The sequence below is a fragment of the Erpetoichthys calabaricus genome, chromosome 1 (assembly GCF_900747795.2).
Source record: "Erpetoichthys calabaricus chromosome 1, fErpCal1.3, whole genome shotgun sequence".
NCBI lineage: Eukaryota > Metazoa > Chordata > Cladistia > Polypteriformes > Polypteridae > Erpetoichthys > Erpetoichthys calabaricus.
The window spans coordinates 172078921-172096838 of NC_041394.2; the positions used below are offsets into that span (position 1 = coordinate 172078921).

General features: G+C 36.5%; 1 protein-coding gene across 1 annotated transcript in view; it reads left to right on the forward strand.

The window, feature by feature from the left end:
• Positions 1–1025: 1025 nt before the first annotated feature.
• Positions 1026–17918, forward strand: part of LOC114656790 (oxysterol-binding protein 2-like) — a 254860-nt gene continuing 237967 nt past the window's right edge. The window contains 1 exon segment of the mRNA XM_051932156.1: positions 1026–1505. Within this exon segment, the coding sequence (XP_051788116.1) occupies positions 1246–1505 (260 nt within the window). The 5' untranslated portion in view covers positions 1026–1245.

The following is a 17918-nucleotide window of genomic DNA, read 5'->3' on the forward strand; positions in this document are numbered from 1 at the left end:
TTTCATCACATTCTTCTATTGATGCTTCTTTGTGTTTTCCATGCTCTTTTTCTTTTTTTCTTTCATTTTGGACATCGCACGAACTCTGGTTACATTTTCCATTCCCTTTTGTCTGAGGACTGGATGAATCAATAGTCAGAGGGCCTACCCACGAAGACACATATAGGGTCCTTTTGGAGTCACTGGTTAGCCTAATCTGCACATTGTTGGGGATGTGGGAGGAAAGGTAAGAACGCCCAGAGGAGTATTTGTGCAAAAATGCAGACATATGCAACACATGCACAAATAACAAGTGAGAATGGGGTTTGAATATAAGATATGGGAGCCATAAGGTAACACACCAACTGCTGTATCACCATACCACACATTATTCTAAACAAATCTTGTGCCTGGGCAGAAGGGCATGCACACTGAAAAAAACTAAGGTATCTGGATCTATAGTTTGGAGTGTAGCCCCACTGTCTAATTCACAAAACAGTAAAAGTAAATAAAGGAGAACAATCACCCTTATTGCAGAATAAAAGAATGTGTATGTATACTGATTTATCTTTCAGTTTGCATACAGCTGGATCCATTTTTTAATGTTCTAATCAGAAAATAAATGGCCGAATGGATGTGCGATTGGGCGTGATGTCCTTTAAAAACCTTTTACAATCCCCCAATTAAGCGGTGTAAGAAGTATTACAAAAATCTTAATTTACCTGAAGAAATAACCTTTAATGTGTAATCGTCAGTTCCTTAATAATTATTTATAATATTGTGAAATTCGGACAAGGACACTGGTTAATTATGCAAGATCGGTTTGAACTGGATGAAAAAAATACATGAATGTTGTGTGGTCAATGTATTAAAAACAAATCTTGGCTGTTGAAAATAGACGTGCCGATTGAAATAATAGTAAAGCCAATGCAAAGACAATTGGCTAACTGTGGGCCTGGAGGGATACTGCCCAACACTTCGATTCAGCAAGTCAAAAAATGGGAAAAAACGCATCGATGATACCATCACCGCAAAACAAACGGTACGCAGCAGCCGAGCTATGAGTTGATGACAGCGCTCTCCTCCGGCGTCACGACGGAAGAGGGGCGCCCAGCCGTTCGTAATCACGTGATCGGCTGTCAGCTCGCTGGAGGGGCTTCCTTGGTGCCCCATGCTAGTATGTGTCTGCTTTAACGTGCCACCACAGTGTCGTCATACAGTACAAGCACCGCAGGTACTGGTTTCCAGTTCTCTGACGGTAAGCCCATGGGGAAAGCGGCTGCTCCGTGCAGCGGCTCCGGTGGAATCCTGTCCGTTCTCAGCGCGGTGCCCTGTTTGTCGTGCAAACTGCAGCCGCACAAAAGCAGGAGAATGAGCGACCCGCTGAAGAGTACAGGAGCCGCCTTGGCAACGGCTGTACCTGGATATGACACTTACAAGGGCTGGCTTTTCAAGTGGACAAACTACCTGAAGGGTTATCAGCGTCGCTGGTTCGTACTGAGCAACGGCCTGCTGTCCTATTATAGGCAAGTACTGTAGCTGCCAGGGCTCATTCGCCGCTGCTGTTGTTGGTCATCGTGTCCAAGAGCTTGGCGCCGCATGGTGTGAACTTTAGCGCACTTCAGTGTAAGGGCAACTGAAATATTCTTAACTACTATACAGCTAATGTCATAATGGGGCCGTCATTGTGAGTGAATGCAAGACTTGGCTCATTGATTTCTTCTACTTGTTACCTTTTTTCAGTTTTTTAAATCATTCACCAAACAATAATCGCCTTAATGTTTTGTAAGTACATTTTGACAGTATTATTTTGTAATCGTACTCGCATCATTAAGTTGTTATTAATGAAGTTCATCCCAGTGATTCCTGTTTGCAGTTTTTCTCACTGTGCAAATGTTTTACTAAATCTATGCAGATCCTATTTATGGGAGAAGATATTAATGATGTACTATAAAGAATATCACAATGTCAAAAGGAAAAACACTCGCCTGAACCTGACTTTGAGGGTAGATGGCGACAGGTAATTTAATACTGGCTTAAGGGAGGAGAGAAGGGTGGCAGAACATAATTAGATCTTAGAAACTCTTGATGTTTTCCTTTAATAAGATGGCACAGATCACTGTATACTGACACACTTAAATCAAATTCATTGTTTTGATGGGATTATGTCTTATTTTAAAGAAACACATCTGTAAGTGCTAGTTTACTTACCTAAGGAGAACTTTTTGAGCTGCTGTTAGGACTAAGCTATGTATCTTTGGAACTCAAAACATACTTAAACAGAGGGATATTAGGAGACACACTCAAAGTGAAGTGCTGTCCATTATGTAGGTTCATTCTTCTAATTTTCAATGTGACACTGAGCAAGTCTGGAGACAAATGTTGAAAAGTTTGTAGTGAATAGTGGCAATATCTGTTGCTGGAAAGTCTGCACCCATAAGGCTTATTTCTAAAATACCTGAACCCATTTCATCCAGTCTGTGCACTTGAAACCACTGGGATTTCTGGCAGTGAGCAAAAGGAACTGAACCAAAGACTGATGTTGAGAGAAAATAAAAATCTAAAATTGCTGTTATCAATTCAGGATCTCATAGCAAATATTAACTGAAGCTTAATTATACAATTTGTAAATGGTAGTTAGTGCTGTGACAGAGTAGACAGACAGACAGACAGACACACACACACACACATTACTCATAGAGAACTGCATTTACTTGGCTCCATGCTTTTGAGAAGCTCTTCCGTCTGCTATGATGTCTTTCTATCACTTTGAATATTTTATCACTATATGCATTACTACAGCAAGTCGAGTATAGATAAATATTGTGATCTATGGATATACTATGTTTTAAAACTCTGACTACAGTCTGGCATGATATGTTTGCATTTCTAATTAGGCACTAATGTTAATTTCCTTTTAGTTACTCATTTAAACATGCAGTCAAGTGGTGGATGTTGTGCAGTCTTTTGCTTCTACTGGTGTTGTTAGGCAAAATTTGTTGATTCGGATGTTTTGAGTACTGAAATCTGCTTATCCTGTGGCTCTTTGTTGTCACCATTCCTAACAACAGTCCTTTTGCATATTTTGCATTTCATATTTTCACTAACACAGTTGCTAATTCTTTCCACCTTACATTGTCTCCTACACCATCATCCTAACTGTGAACAACAGAGAGCACACACAGAACCTGCAACAGCGTACTGTGCACTTTTGACACTAGTCCCATTGATGTCTTTGAATGCCAATGTGTAATCTGATTTTGCAAAAAGGTTTTTGCTTCCAAAAATTTATGTTTATTTTTAACATATGTAATGTGCTCTCTGCACAGGCAACACACATTTACATGTTTAATAGGGTCTTTTAAAGAGACTTTTCAGCTTGTAACAGTTTATTGTAATCCAAAGCTTGCTTTCTGTTGGACCAGCATCACTGCTCTGTGCATTTGAAAATCACCTTCCCTACTTTGAGCACCATTTCATGCGGCTTTGGATTGGTTTAAACTCAGTGAGCTGCCTAATTGTTCCCACTCAGTTTTAAGCTAAATTTACTCATGGCTGTCTCCAGACATGCCCTGCAAGACTATACTAGGTCAAACTTGGGGTTCATTATCAAATGTATGCTGACTGTGATGGTGTCTGTGCAAATTTTGCATGGTTGACATGAGGTTTCTCAACTTCATGCTGTAAAGTCAATTAACATCTCTAAGTTGTCTTGTGATGACTGTGTGTGCCAATGTATTCATTTTTACATTGCTGTTCCCGTTATTCCTTTGGCAGGTCATCGTGTCCAAGAGCTTTGGGCAGGTGGAATGTCTTACAGTGATAGGTTTATATACATGATATATACATGTGGAGTAAGCAGCATGTGTTACTCCAGAAACAACAAAAAAAAAACCTGAAATAAAAGTTTAGATAGCCTTTGTAACTGATCAAAACTATAGCAGAAATTAATTTTGTCCAGAAATAGAATGGTAACGTTGTGTATTTTTCTAAATCATTAAAACGTAGCCTGATTCTCCTAAGAGGCAGAAGTAGTATAATTAATTAGTTATTCAGAACATGACACCAAAGACTAAACTAAACCAACTCAGGTAAGCTATAATGAAACAGTGCTGTTATTTTTGATGAATAAAGTACGGTTTATGCTGAGAAGCAAAAGGTGTAATTCGTGCTATACAAAATTTTATTTCAAATTTGCTAAGATGTACCAAACACTGATACATTAAAAGTTCATATGGCAAACACGACATTAAAATCTTGATATAATTTCTATCTAGTTTACAAATATTCAGTTGCAAATAATAATAATTTAAAGGCCGTGTGCAAATGGGTACCAGACTGTCTTTTATCAAGAAGACATGAGTTAATGTGCAAGATCAGTTTCTACTTTAGTGAATACCAATATGGGGATACTGTATTTTATAGAAATAAGGTTAAGTATGAACAATTTAAGTAAGCCTCCTTTCTTATATTTTGAAATGTTCTTTTAAAAATGGGATAATTTGCTATACTGCTTACCAGAGAAAGTGTTGTCCAAGATGATCCTGCTAATGAGGAGAAACACGGGGGTTCATGAATTATACCCAGCCTACACATCACTAAAATATAATGTGAAACAGGTAAGCAATAACTAATCCAGTATGATCAGGAAACCCAGATACCAACTGCCAGAATATATAAAAATTATTCTGTTTCACCTACTACGTAATTTATATGCATAACTCTCCTTTAAAATTACAGTTAAGAGTGTTGTTTTTGTAATATTAGCAAGCAATATCTGTTAGTACAGTGAGTGAATAATACACAAATAAAATATTTTAGTTTCATATTATGCAGAAAGGGCCAAAGACCCCTTTTTCAGCAGTAGGTTTGATTCATTTGTGCCATTTAAAAAGTTTGCTCAGGTCAATCAACAGATCTTTGCACACAGATCCTAGAATATGGCCTGTAAATTATTTTGCATGCCGTCCTTGCATTCTTGGACACTTGCCTGGAGTGTTGTGTCTAAGTAAAGATTATGGAAGGGTTGGGTGAACAGCTGTATAGGTCTTATGAACATTTATAATGTAGCATAACATTTTTCAAACTTGAATAATAAAAAGGGACTGGAACCTACTTCAGCATCACTGGGTGCATTACACGGGCACAGGAACCAACTCTTGATGTAGTGACCCTTCCGTCCTCTAGCTCAACCATGCACACAGGGCCATACAATGTAAAATCACATAGAGGTCCTAACTGAATACAGACAGTTTCTGAGTTGGGATTTGAAGCCTGGACACTGAAGCTGTGAAACGACCTTGTTAAATACCATACCACTGCAAAAAATATATTCTCCCATAAACTAAATGTATTGTATAAAATACATTTAACAAAAACAAAAAAGTTTATTTGGAAATAATTAATTACAAAAACTAATTTAATGGAAATGCTCTTAATAATTTTAAAATTCTATTTACTTGTAAAATGTAGATTAGGCACATTCAATTTTTACTTCTGGTAATTTTTGAGATTGATAGTAATAAATCTATGATGCCTGTAAAGCAGGGGTCCCCAACTCCGGTACTGGAGGGCCATAGTGGCTGCAGGTTTTCATTCTAACCCTTTTCTTAATTAGTGACATGTTTTTGCTGCTAATTAACTTCTTTTGAATTAATTTTACTTGACTTGTTTTTTAATATTTGTTTCCCTGAATTTCATCGTTCCTCTGAATTGCTTCATTTCTTTTCTTAAATGGCACCCAAACAGAAATTAAATGGGAAGTTAGCCAACAGAAAACCAACTAAGTCAAACTAAAAGTAAAACTAAACTCCAATCAGTTGCCTAATTATGTGCCGATTCTTGTTAATTAAACCTGTTCTTTAATTGCATTGCTTGTTGCTGCTCTCATTGTGCAATAGCATAGATTTCTGAAATTGTCGATTTTCTCTTTTCTAACAGCACTGTTAAAATGTTTTGGGGACCAAAGCAGATCAACATTCCCGAGACTTTCATCTTTCTTTATTTTCAGATACTGTATGATGGACACAGTTTACTGGTCAAGTTTTGGCTCATTTTGTATCTCATAATTATATGACTGGTAATTAAGGAAAAAAAGAAAATTAAGCGGATGAGTCTTTAAGCGCAAGTTAATTAAAATTAATTCAATAGGAGTTAATTAGTAGTAAAAACAGGTCACTAATTAAGAAAAGGATTAGAAATGAAATCCTGCAGCCACTTTGGCCCACCAGGACCAGAGTTGGGGACCCCTGCTGTAAGGGATCTGGCTCTTTGCAAACATGTGGTGGATTAAGGAAGTTTTAGTATTATTGGATGTGCAGAGTACAATCAAATTCTTATAGGCATGTCAGACCAACATGCAACACACTACCATGACAAAACAGAATGAATGCATATTATTCCCAATTCAGAGTGATTAAACTAACATATTAGCTGCTAATGTTCATCATGTATGTTTTAGAGTTCATGCTTCTACTCCAAAAATACCAGGAGCCAAGCTGTTAGTCACATTTTGCATCATTGAGCTAGAGGAGAAATAGAGCACATCATTTTAACATATACCTGTATTAAATGTTTCATTCTATGTGCCCTAGACATTACTGAAAACACGTAGTATTTTCCAATTACAGCAAACACTTCTAAGATAGGCCCATTCTAAATGATAATTTATTGTAACCTTATTAGAAGTGACTTTTATGTTGATTTATATGTGCATTTTTGGATGGCACAAACTGTTGAGGCTTAGCTGTGGCCATGCGTACTATTGCAGTGTAATGGGGAGGCGGCAGTGTGATGGGGAGGCCTCCAAAATTATAGCCTTAGGCCCTTTAATGATCTTAATGAATCTCTGCAGATAGATATTTTTGTTAAGCCAATCAAATATATGACTGTACTTTGACAGTCCAATTGAAACATGATGTTATTCCAGATGATTCCGAAAGTATATTCTAAGACACAAGATTAGTGCTAGTTGCATTAAAATGTTTATTTCAGGTTATTTGATATGAGAACTTTACCTGGATCCTTATACTATTACAGATATTTTTAACATAATAATTATTTTTTTGTTGGCTAGCAAAATTATTTTGCTAATAAGTAATTGTTAATTAAGCTGCAGTTGTTTTGGATTCTTCTCACATAGTCTGTAAATCCTTTCTTGTGCAAGGACTAAAATCCAATACATGTAGCACAGATGATGATGTAAGTATCCATCCGTACTAGTCAGGTATACCCATATTCTCACTCATAAAGCGAAGAGATGGCCTATACATTTGCTGTTAATAATTATCTATGTATTCCAAGAGTTTAATGTCTGATTTGTTGTTTATTTTCCTAAGTTTCCAACTTGTGTCATTTAAACTGGGGATATAATATTTTAAAACTTAATGCCATGTATTTTTAATATTAAGTAATGGCAGCTTTTAATATCAGGAACTGGCAACCTATATAGGAAGTGTGTTTGGACCTGATATCATCTTAATAACAATCTAGTTACCTCATACTTTATGTAAATTTAAATCCTAGGTGCTTATTTGTGTTTTCTGTATGTATAATTGATAGATGCACTTATTGTTTGATATATGCATTTATTTACTTGTAATTTGTAAGCCATTTTAATGAAACCATCAGTTTAGGATACAATTTAAATTACTTAACAGTAAAGAAAATGAAAATACAGTAGCTGTAATTGGCTATAATTTTACTTTGTTACTATGCCTCCTGGAACTGATACATCTAAAAATCAAAATTTTTTCAAAGTATTCTTTTTTCATTTAAAAAATTACTGCTTATGAAAGTATTTTTGTAAGATTTTAGAGGGCATCCTATCCTCATTTCTTTACAGTAAGAAACGGAATCAATTGAACAAAAATTCTGCTTCGGAGACCTTAGATAGGGGGATTGCTCTGAATTATTTAGTGAGTGCCAGTATGAAAATAAAATGTAGTGTCTTATGTTCTTTATCCAATACCTTGTTTATAGTACTTTGATTTGGTGTCATTACTGTCAGATGTACCTTTAAAAGCTAAGTTGTGTTATCATTTATATTGATATATATTACATTTAATTCCAAGCACATGAATGGTGTCAAGATGTTTTATATTTCAGTTCAGTTTAATTTATTACCATTATACCTTTCAGTATAATTAAAAGTAGTCCTGATGTTTAAGAAACAAAGAATAATGCAGCAAGAACAATTCAGTACTTGGACATAGACACAATATATTACTAAACAAAGCAATGACAATAAATGATAATAATTAATATGAATAAATGTGCAGAACTATTATAAATGAATAAATAAATGTGAAAAATAAACATATAGCACGTATCAGACCTAGCAATTAACATAAAGACACAATAAGTAATTGAGCTACAAATGGTCAGTAATACTGAACTGGAAATCAAAACCTAGCAGTAATTTGGGTGCTTATATAATGGAGTCTTGCTCAAAGGTCAAACAGATCATTGTATAGGGTTTCAGATAGCATTTAATAGTGTGAATGTAAAAACTGTTTGTATGTTTGCTGATATTGCACTGAATGTTACAGTGTCACTTCCTGGATTAGAGCTGGCCAACAGTTTGTCACTGGGGTTTTGGAGACTGTGATGATGGAAAATGCTTTTTTTCCCAGGCATCTCTTGTGTTCAATGTGTGAATATGAAGGTGACCACGATGATCAACGGGGCCATTTTAATCATACACTACTGGTCCTCCTATAGTGCTGCTTTCATAATAGACTGTAATGCAGTTAACCAATGTGCTCTGCCATGTACATTAGTAGACACACTGATTTTCCTCAACATTCTCAAAAAGACATGGAGATATAGAATCTTTCATGCAACATAGGCTGAGTTTGGGGATGATGTCAGATTCTAAGTGACATGGACTGTTAAGAATCCCAAGCTGATAACTCTTTTCACAGCAATCTAATTAATGTGAATAAGCACATGTCCACCTTTAAGTTTCACAAATTCTATAATCAGTAGTTTGGTTTTCCTGATGTTGAGATACAAATTGCTGTTATTCCACCATTTAACTTAATTGCCTCCCTGTAGACTGTGTCATCACTATTGGCAATCATACCTATTACTATTGTGTTATCAGCAAATTTGGTAATAGAATTTCTAATGTGTTTGGAAAGAGGTGAAACAGCAATGGGCTAACCACACAGCTCTGGGGAGCTGCAGTACTCAAGTTGAAACTGTTTGATGTGAGGTCTAACTGTCTATGGTGTACCAGTCAGGAACTCCTAGATCTGGTTACATAGGGTGGTATTTAGCCCAAAAGCCCTGTAAATTCACTTCTAGCTCCAGGGCGAAGATGGTGTTGAATGCCAAGCAAAAGTCAATAAACAGCCTTCTCACAACTTTCCTTTCGTGGATTGCTTCTATTGATCTGTTTGCACAATAGGTAATGTGATGCAAGTGTAGTGATTCTGATATATTTTTATATGTGTTATAACCAGATACTTAAATTACTTCATGGTGGATTTTGTGAATCCTGCAAGCCAGTAGCAATCATGTGTTTTGCATGTGCTTGACACTCATACAGTGGTGGTTGTCTTGACTTAGGAGGTAGACGCATATTGAAAATGTCAGAGAGGGTCTTTGCCTGGTGGTCAGCACATTGTCTGGGTCAACATCTGAGGATATTGTCTGGACCTTCAAATTTGTAAGGGTTCACTGTCATTGAAGATCTCCTTATTTCATCAGTGAATAGTGTGAGAACATATTCACCTAGCATTGTTTGACTTAAAACCAGCATTGAAGATGTGAAGTTTGGCTGGAAGAGCTGTTGCTATTGTTCAAGTGATATTGCTGTCATAGTGATTGGCACAGCAACCTGAAACATTCACCATGGTTTTTAAGCTTTCAATGTACAGTATATTTTGTAGTTTTTCTTTGCAGTTTATATGTTTGCTTTGTGGTTGTTTATGGATGCTCTGTGCTCGGAGCAGGAATTAAACTTTACTCTTCATCCATTGTTTCTAATTAGGCAAAATCTGTATTTCTCTGGTGGTAACAGTATCATTTATACATTCCTGATGCAACCTCTTGATGATAATGTGTATTTTTTATGTGTGAAAGATTATATCTGGGAACAGACTGGTGCAATGCTAGCACTTCTTCCTCCCAAAAAACAGACTGGAGGTCAAATCCAGAATGAATACTGCTTATATGTTCTCCACGTGTCCAAGTGAATTTCCTCTGGTGCTGCAGTTTACTCTCACAGTCCAAAGCCATGTAGGTTAGGTGGATTGGTGTTATTAAATTGGCCCTAGTTTGTGTATGTGTATGTTCACCCTGTGATGGACTTGCACCCAGTCCAGGGACTTGCTTGCAATTCTTGCTGGATTAGGCTCCTTCTCCTCCGCAGTCCTAACCTAGGTAAGTGGATTAAAAAAATGGATGGATAGCTACCCTATGGAGAAAGCCCATTTCAGTTGCTTGTACCTCTGATCTTGTTCTTTCAGTCATTACGTAAAACTCATGTCCATAGGTGTGGCTAGGGACATAGATCGACTGGTAAATCAAGAACTTTGTCTTCAGGCTAAGCTCTTTCGCCAGTACAGGTTGGTATTGTTACCACATAACTACAGTTGCTGCCCCAATGTGTCTGTCGATCTCACCATCCCTTTTCCCCTCTACTTGTGAACAAAACCCCGAGGTCCTTAAACCCCTTCACTTGTGGCAGTAACTCGGAGTGGATCGTTTGTTACCAAGTGTGAAGTAGCGGGGATAAGGATGAGCACCTCCAAATATGATGTTGTGGTCCGCCATAGGATAAAGGTAGACCATCTTCTTATTTTACCAGTCAATCCCAACACTCATCATTGATCAAGTCCTCAACAATTGCAGCAAATAGCGACTATCATTAACAAAGTGGTTATGTTACAAAACACATTTTTTTGGAATTCTGGAGGAGCTAGAATGTGTAATCCCTACAGAATTCTTTGACCACTAAAATCCTCTTAAGACATTATTAAAGAAAAACCATAAGAAAGCATTGTTTACCTTGTAAACATTATCTGAGGACTCTCATTATCAAATATAACAAACACTGGAAAAAGATGCACATAATGCTTTTAAACAGTGGCTGCGATGATATCTTTCCAACTAAATTGTGAGTCATAGTTGAAAGTTACAAAAATATATACAAGCAGCCCACAGAGGTAAAGAAATAATTACATAATTCTTCCTAGTAGTTTTAAAGCCTAACTAGTGTGGTGGACGGCCGGGACGCCGGGACACTGGATCCAAGGGAGCAGCCATGTGATGCACATTACATCCACTGAATTAGCCTGAATTAGATTAAATATCACCTGAAGCACTTCCGGGTGGGCTATAAGAAGAGCCTGCAGCCACTACTCGAGGCCAGCAGAGTCAGGAGGAGGACAAAGCTGCCTGGGAGGAGAAGGAAGAGTGATCTTGTGGTGTTTTTCTTTTGGTGTGTTTTTGGGGACTGTGTAGGGCCAGTGGGACACGTGGGAAGACTTGTCCCTTGGCTGAAGACAATAAAATATTTTTGTTTATTTTACCCATGTTTCCGCTGTCAGTCTCTTTCAGGTCGGTGTCAACAGAGCACTTATTCCACACTAGGCATCAACCAAAAATGTGAATAGCGAATGTCAGTATGTAAGTGTGCTGATGTACGTATTGCTCACTAATCTGTCATGAGGAAAACGCAAGAAATAGCTTTGCTGTCACCATTTTTGGCCATTACATCCCTTTTTTTCTCTTCTACACCATTATTTTTAACATTACTGGATTGTCACCATTTCTTGAATTTGTTTTTTACTCTGCGATGGACTGGCCAGGAATTGCCTTACTTGCACCAACTGCTTGCCGAAATAGGCCCTAGCTCCTTCATGACCCTGCTCTGGATAAGTGGGTTTAGAAAATGGATGGATGGGTGGACTTAATCTAAACCACTCTCTTGTTTTTGATTGTTACATTTAATAATAATATTTAATATCTCTTGTATTTTTTTCCTCTTTCTCTTTTTGTCCTTTTTCTCTTATTTTTAAAAACTAGAGAAAGAATTGTTTGGATGTAAATAATCAATATGTATCTTAGTTGAATTCCATATAGACATATAATTCATATCTATGCATTCCACTATTTACTGTAGTCTGGCAGTTTTTTCTTTTTGTGTTTTTTTTTTTTTTTTTGGTTAATTTTTTATTCTTTGTGTTATCGGAGTGTCTATTACAGTTAGTGTTTATTATAATTTTAGCAATTTATTACACTGTTATTAGGGTAATCTTTGTGTTTTGAGTATGGCATGCATAATGCCATTTCACAGGAAAGGGATTTTCAAGTGTCTCATCTTAGCTTCATCCGGGAAACAAGGTGAAGAGGGCAGTGGGAAGGGAGAAAGAACTAGTAAAAATTTTTATCATAATCTCTATCAATGTTATAGATATTGTGTACAGTAGTTGTTTCCTTGTTTATCAGTTACCTATATATATTCAACTCTTATCCTCAGAAAATGACACCATGGCAAAACTAAGAAAAGCTTTTCTGTGGCAAGTTAATTAATAATGTCAATATCATAGCACAGAAAACCACCATTTTTATGTTTGCAACACAGGAAGTAGCTTCCCCAGAACTGATGAGTCTCACCACATACTGCACATTTAGTAGTAAAGTGCCCTTACAGCTGAAGAGTTCTAAGTTTGAAATTTGGCCTGGACACATTATATGTGGAGATTGTACATTCCTCCCATGTCTCCATGGGATTTTGTCTGGGCATTCAAGTTTTCTTTTCAAATTGGAAAGGTATTTGTGTTATGTCAAGTGGCAGTTCTAAATTAAGTCCTAAAGTGGTCTAGTTACTTTACCAGAGTTGGTTACTGGTCTTATGTCTGGTGCTGCTTGGTTAGGCGCTGGCTCCCTGTGTCTCTAAACTGCATAAGCATGTTGGAAATTAAACAAATGCATCAATTGTAATAAAGTCATGTGATTTAGTCTAACCTGTTGACTTGATTCTTACAATAAAACAAGGATGGGTAACCCAAGACTTAGACATGGTGCTTGTGAAAAAATAATAGTGAAATCCTTAATTATACATATTGATCACTATTCTGAAGCGGGTGACCAGCTGCATGTTTATTTATTACAAAGAGAAGAGTTGGGTAGGGCAATAAAACAGATACGAAAGTTTAAGAAATGTCCGCACTAACTTCAAATGGATTTAGGTAGCACAAGGTGTTGTGTGCAGCCCAAGCAGTTCTGAAACTTGACAATGTTGATCTTGGGTCAACAAGAAAATTGTCAAGAGTTATTCCTTTCCATTCATACTTTATACTCTTGGCAGTAAACCTACAGTTGGCTGCACTGCAATTCAGTTAACAATTGTACCTTTGGCTCAGGTCCTCAAAGGTCAGGGTGTCCAACTGAACAGTTTCCATACAGTTAGGGCTCAAAAGGACATAGTGGCTTGTGCAGTGACTTTTTTGATACTTCGCTTCATCCATATCGACAAGAATATAACACATGAGAACAAGGGGGAAAAAAAACCAACAACTGCAACCTTATGTGACGATGCTCATACCGTATATATGGTTGATAATTTTATAGATGTTAAAAATATTTTAAAAGGTAGTAATAAGGTTTATCATAGCTGGTATGTCAAAGGGGAAACCACAAAAAGGGGATATGAGAATTATGACTACCTCAGTACTTATTCTTCTGTTTTTCAGGATCAAACCAAAGTTGCACAACTCAGAATTCTCCAAAGAAATAGAGAATACAAGGCTAAGAGGACCAGCATAGCCAGGGAGTTCAGAATGGAGACTGGGGGACCATCTCTTGAGTCTTTATCTCCTACAGGTGGTACAAAAGGAAGAAAAGCTGTGAAGAAGTCAGTTTACTGACCTCTGGAAAAGACAAAAGGTTTCTTTTCTGAGATTTCTTCCTGAAGGGACGTACAACACCAAATTGGCAAAATTCTAAAATGTTTGCTTTGTTGAGAACAATCAATAGGTTCTAAACAGTCACAAATGGTAACAAATTTAAAAACCAATTACAGCATAACACTTCAAACTCACAAAATACAGATACTGTACAGTAATATACACTGTTATATGGTAGGAGACATACTGCAACACTTATTTTGGGTCTATGATTTATTTTATATACCATTTTTAGCATTCAGTGGGAGTTTCTTTTCAAATGACTGTTCAGGCTCTGTCTGATGGAATAGCTCAGCTACTTTCCCACCATAGTACCATACCAAAGCACTTTGCTTATTCCATCTTTTATTCTGTGAGCCAGGCATACTTTTCCTCCCTAACTCAGCCTCATCCTCGGTTACTCTTTACTTAGGAGTCATAATGGCCATTATCCTTTTACTACCTGTGAAGTTCTTGATTCACTTCTGGTATCTAGTGGTCGGCCATGATTGCTCATGTCTCTGTACTACCGATGCTGCTCTTTGTCCTTACAATGCTCTCTCAGTTGGAGAATTACCATACTGTGTGCCCTTTAGCAGTGAGGATGTTTTGCCTTCTCTTGTATTTATTCCCTGGGTTCACCTTTCTTTCACTTTATCTTAGGCTAGAGGTCCAGGCAACCTCGATGCTGCTCTTTGTCCTTACAATGCTCTCTCAGTTGGAGAATTACCATACTGTGTGCCCTTTAGCAGTGAGGATGTTTTGCCTTCTCTTGTATTTATTTCCTGGGATCACCTTTCTTTCACTTTATCTTAGGCTAGAGGTCCAGGCAACCTTGTTCACTACTGTATTGCCTTCTCACAAGTATTGCATGTTCCCACTTGTGGCCCCTGCACTTTCCAGCTGAAATTATGCAGGACTTTTCTGTATGCTAGTGTGACTTATCACTTGTCTGAAGGCTTGGTGTGGAATTTAACCCTGCTTGCACCAACCAAAAACAAATAATAGGTCAAAGGTTAATGATATCTACCTCTCATTCAAAGTAAATGCTGAAGAAGTTCTACAAACTTTAAAAAACGTTAAGATGAACAAACATAATGCTGTACTGTAAGCTGAAAGGTAACAATAAATACAATATTAAAGTGGCAAAAACATTTTCTTATATGAGTATAAACTATTAATAGTGAATGTATTTCCAAAGAAACAAGCTAGTCAGTGTTAATACTGACAATGATTTCTTGCAGAAAGCATGGATGATGAAGGAGATCTTTATCCATTTGTTTATATCATATTTTATTTTCTTTGCATCCTACATTACAAGAATGAAAAGTACTGTATTAGAAATTTTCAAAAAAATGTGATTAGTTTTTAAACTGAATTTAAGCATTTATTATATATCCTAAATATTTTTATTCAGGCTTTTTTCAGATATCATTCCTAGTGCTTGTAAATATTCAGGGTTGTCAGTACCATTCTTACTTAAAATTTCAGTAATGAACACAAGAAATTCAGTTCCTTATTAATAATGTAATATTCATAAATAGATTAAGACTGAAGGGTCATTTTACACTTTTATTTTAGCTGCGTGTGTTAATTGTAATAACAGTTCTTTCCAGTTTTAGAAAATTATTGCTTTCAGTTTAGCTTATCAACATTTGCAGTAATCGATTGTGTTTGATAGACTTTACCTTTCTGGGCTAACATGTTGCTGTTTGAGTGCTATTTATTTTCTGTATCCTTTTGCACATAACTCTTCTCCTTGGATCAGTCCTGCAGCTATGCAATAGTATCTTCTGACATTGCAATCTGATCTTCGTACCGTTATCTGAGATTCTGTACTGCCTGACTACATTTCATTGCCTGCTATTAAACTTCTCTCCAGTTTACAACTACTTATATTTGAATTGTAGAAAGTTATCAGCCTATAAAAAATGACTTGCAAATTAAAACCTCATATTTGAAAGGCAGCTGTTTTGGTTTGTTTTTTTGCTGGTCTTAAAGATTGCTATTGTAACTGTACAACAGGAGTAAGGAAAAATCTGTATTTATAAATCTGATATTGTTGCTGGTCAAATGCGTTACTGTCTGAATGGATCCTGCTCCACTGAGCCCATGAGTAAGGCCCTTAACCTGAAAATTGCTCCAGGGGCACTGTACAATGGCTAACCCTGCACTCTGACCCCAAAGGTCATTAGAAAAGACATTTTCCACTCTGGAATTAATAAAGTATACAAAATCAAAAAAAAAAAAGATGACTTAATGGGTCTTCACAACATCTCCGTATGCTCACTTCTGTGTTTGTTGGTGCTTCTGGAGCTTGCATATGTTTTTTTAATGTGTTGATGGATAAAAGTGTATATCTGACTTGCTTGCTGGGTGAATATGTGTCTGTACATAAAAAAATCAAGCATTTGTCATGTCTGTTGGCCAGTATTGAAGATGCTAAAAGTTTGAAGGTTATATACTTTAAACATTTTTAATTAAATAAAAAATAATATAATTCTTAAATATTTTTTTACTTTAATTGTATATTGGAGCACACTGAATTCTTCCCTCCTTGTGGCTAATAAAGGATAAGTGTGGTATTTTTAAAGATATTTTTGAGACAGTATGCCTACCACAGATTAGCTATTAGGTGTTGATGGGGTGACAGAGATAGACAATTAGAGACAGGCAAAGATTAGGGAGCAAGAATGGACAGCATCATGATGGTCATTTTAGCCAGGGCAATGGGGGACACCCTACTCTTTAAAAAGATGCTCAGGATTCTTTTATAGCCGCAAAGAATCAGGACCCCAGTTTTGGGTGTCTTTCAAAGGGTGATGGCAAATTTTACAACTCAATGTTACCGTTACTGCACTGGGGCATTGGGATCTACACAAACACAACAGGGTAAATGCCCATTAATGGCCTTACAAATACCTCTATCAGAAATAACCTACATTTTTCTGGTTGGATTTCCTGGTGGATTACCTATTCTGAAGTGCTGGTGGTATGGCTGCTGGCAATAATGACAGCATTGCTACTATATCAGGCACTCGGCACAGTTTTGTGCAGAATATCATTTGTTACAAGACAAAGCAGAATATATCTATTGAAGAAACAGAACTGCAGAGACAAAATTTGATGAATTGTGGATGCACCATTGAAAAATGTCAAAACTCCACCCAACACAGCAGCTATGAACAGACAAGAGAACAGGAAACATATTCTTACCTCAAGAAAATAGTACTAATAATATGTGATAAAATGTATTGCTTCCAGTTTATTTTTGTTATCACAAGCATATCTCAGAAATGCGGAAGGCATATTTCTTATATTGAAACCTTTTCTGCTCAAAGTGGACATATTCAGTACATTTTAATGCTTTTGTTTTATGTTTGTACCTTGGCCCTTTCATTTCCATTTGAAAACTCAAGAGCAGGCTAGGTATTTTAAAAAATGTATAAAAATAAATGCTTCACTTTAAAACACAGTTGTATGTTGCAAATTAATGTATACCATAACTAAAGAAATAAGTTCAACTTGAAAAATGCTAAACTTTAACAAATCATTTATTTTTATATGCAAGGCTTCAAAAATTTCAAAAAGTATTTGTAGTACTAGGGTGTTGTACCGTGTTAGCCATTATGAATGTAGAGAAAAGCCAAGCAAAATGACACCTTTTATTGGCTAACTAAAAAGATTACAATATGCAAGCTTTCGAGGCAACTCAGGCCCCTTCTTCAGGCAAGATGTAATACAGAAACTGAAGTTTCCTATGTTTATATACACACTCTAGGACAAGAAACAACATTGGTAAATATTTAAATGAGAAATTTTAAATGTAAAAAATTAATAGATTCATTCAGGCTAGGGTTAATTTAACGAGAGAGAAAAGAACAATGTATTGTCAAGATCTCTGGATAAGATAACTGTCCAACAAAGTCTTTTGAAGTTTGTAATGAGTTTTTTCAAAACAATGTGGGTCTATAGACAGGTTGTCTGTCATTCTGAGAGATGTAAACAATCCTCATATCTGGCCATAAAACTCTTGTCTTT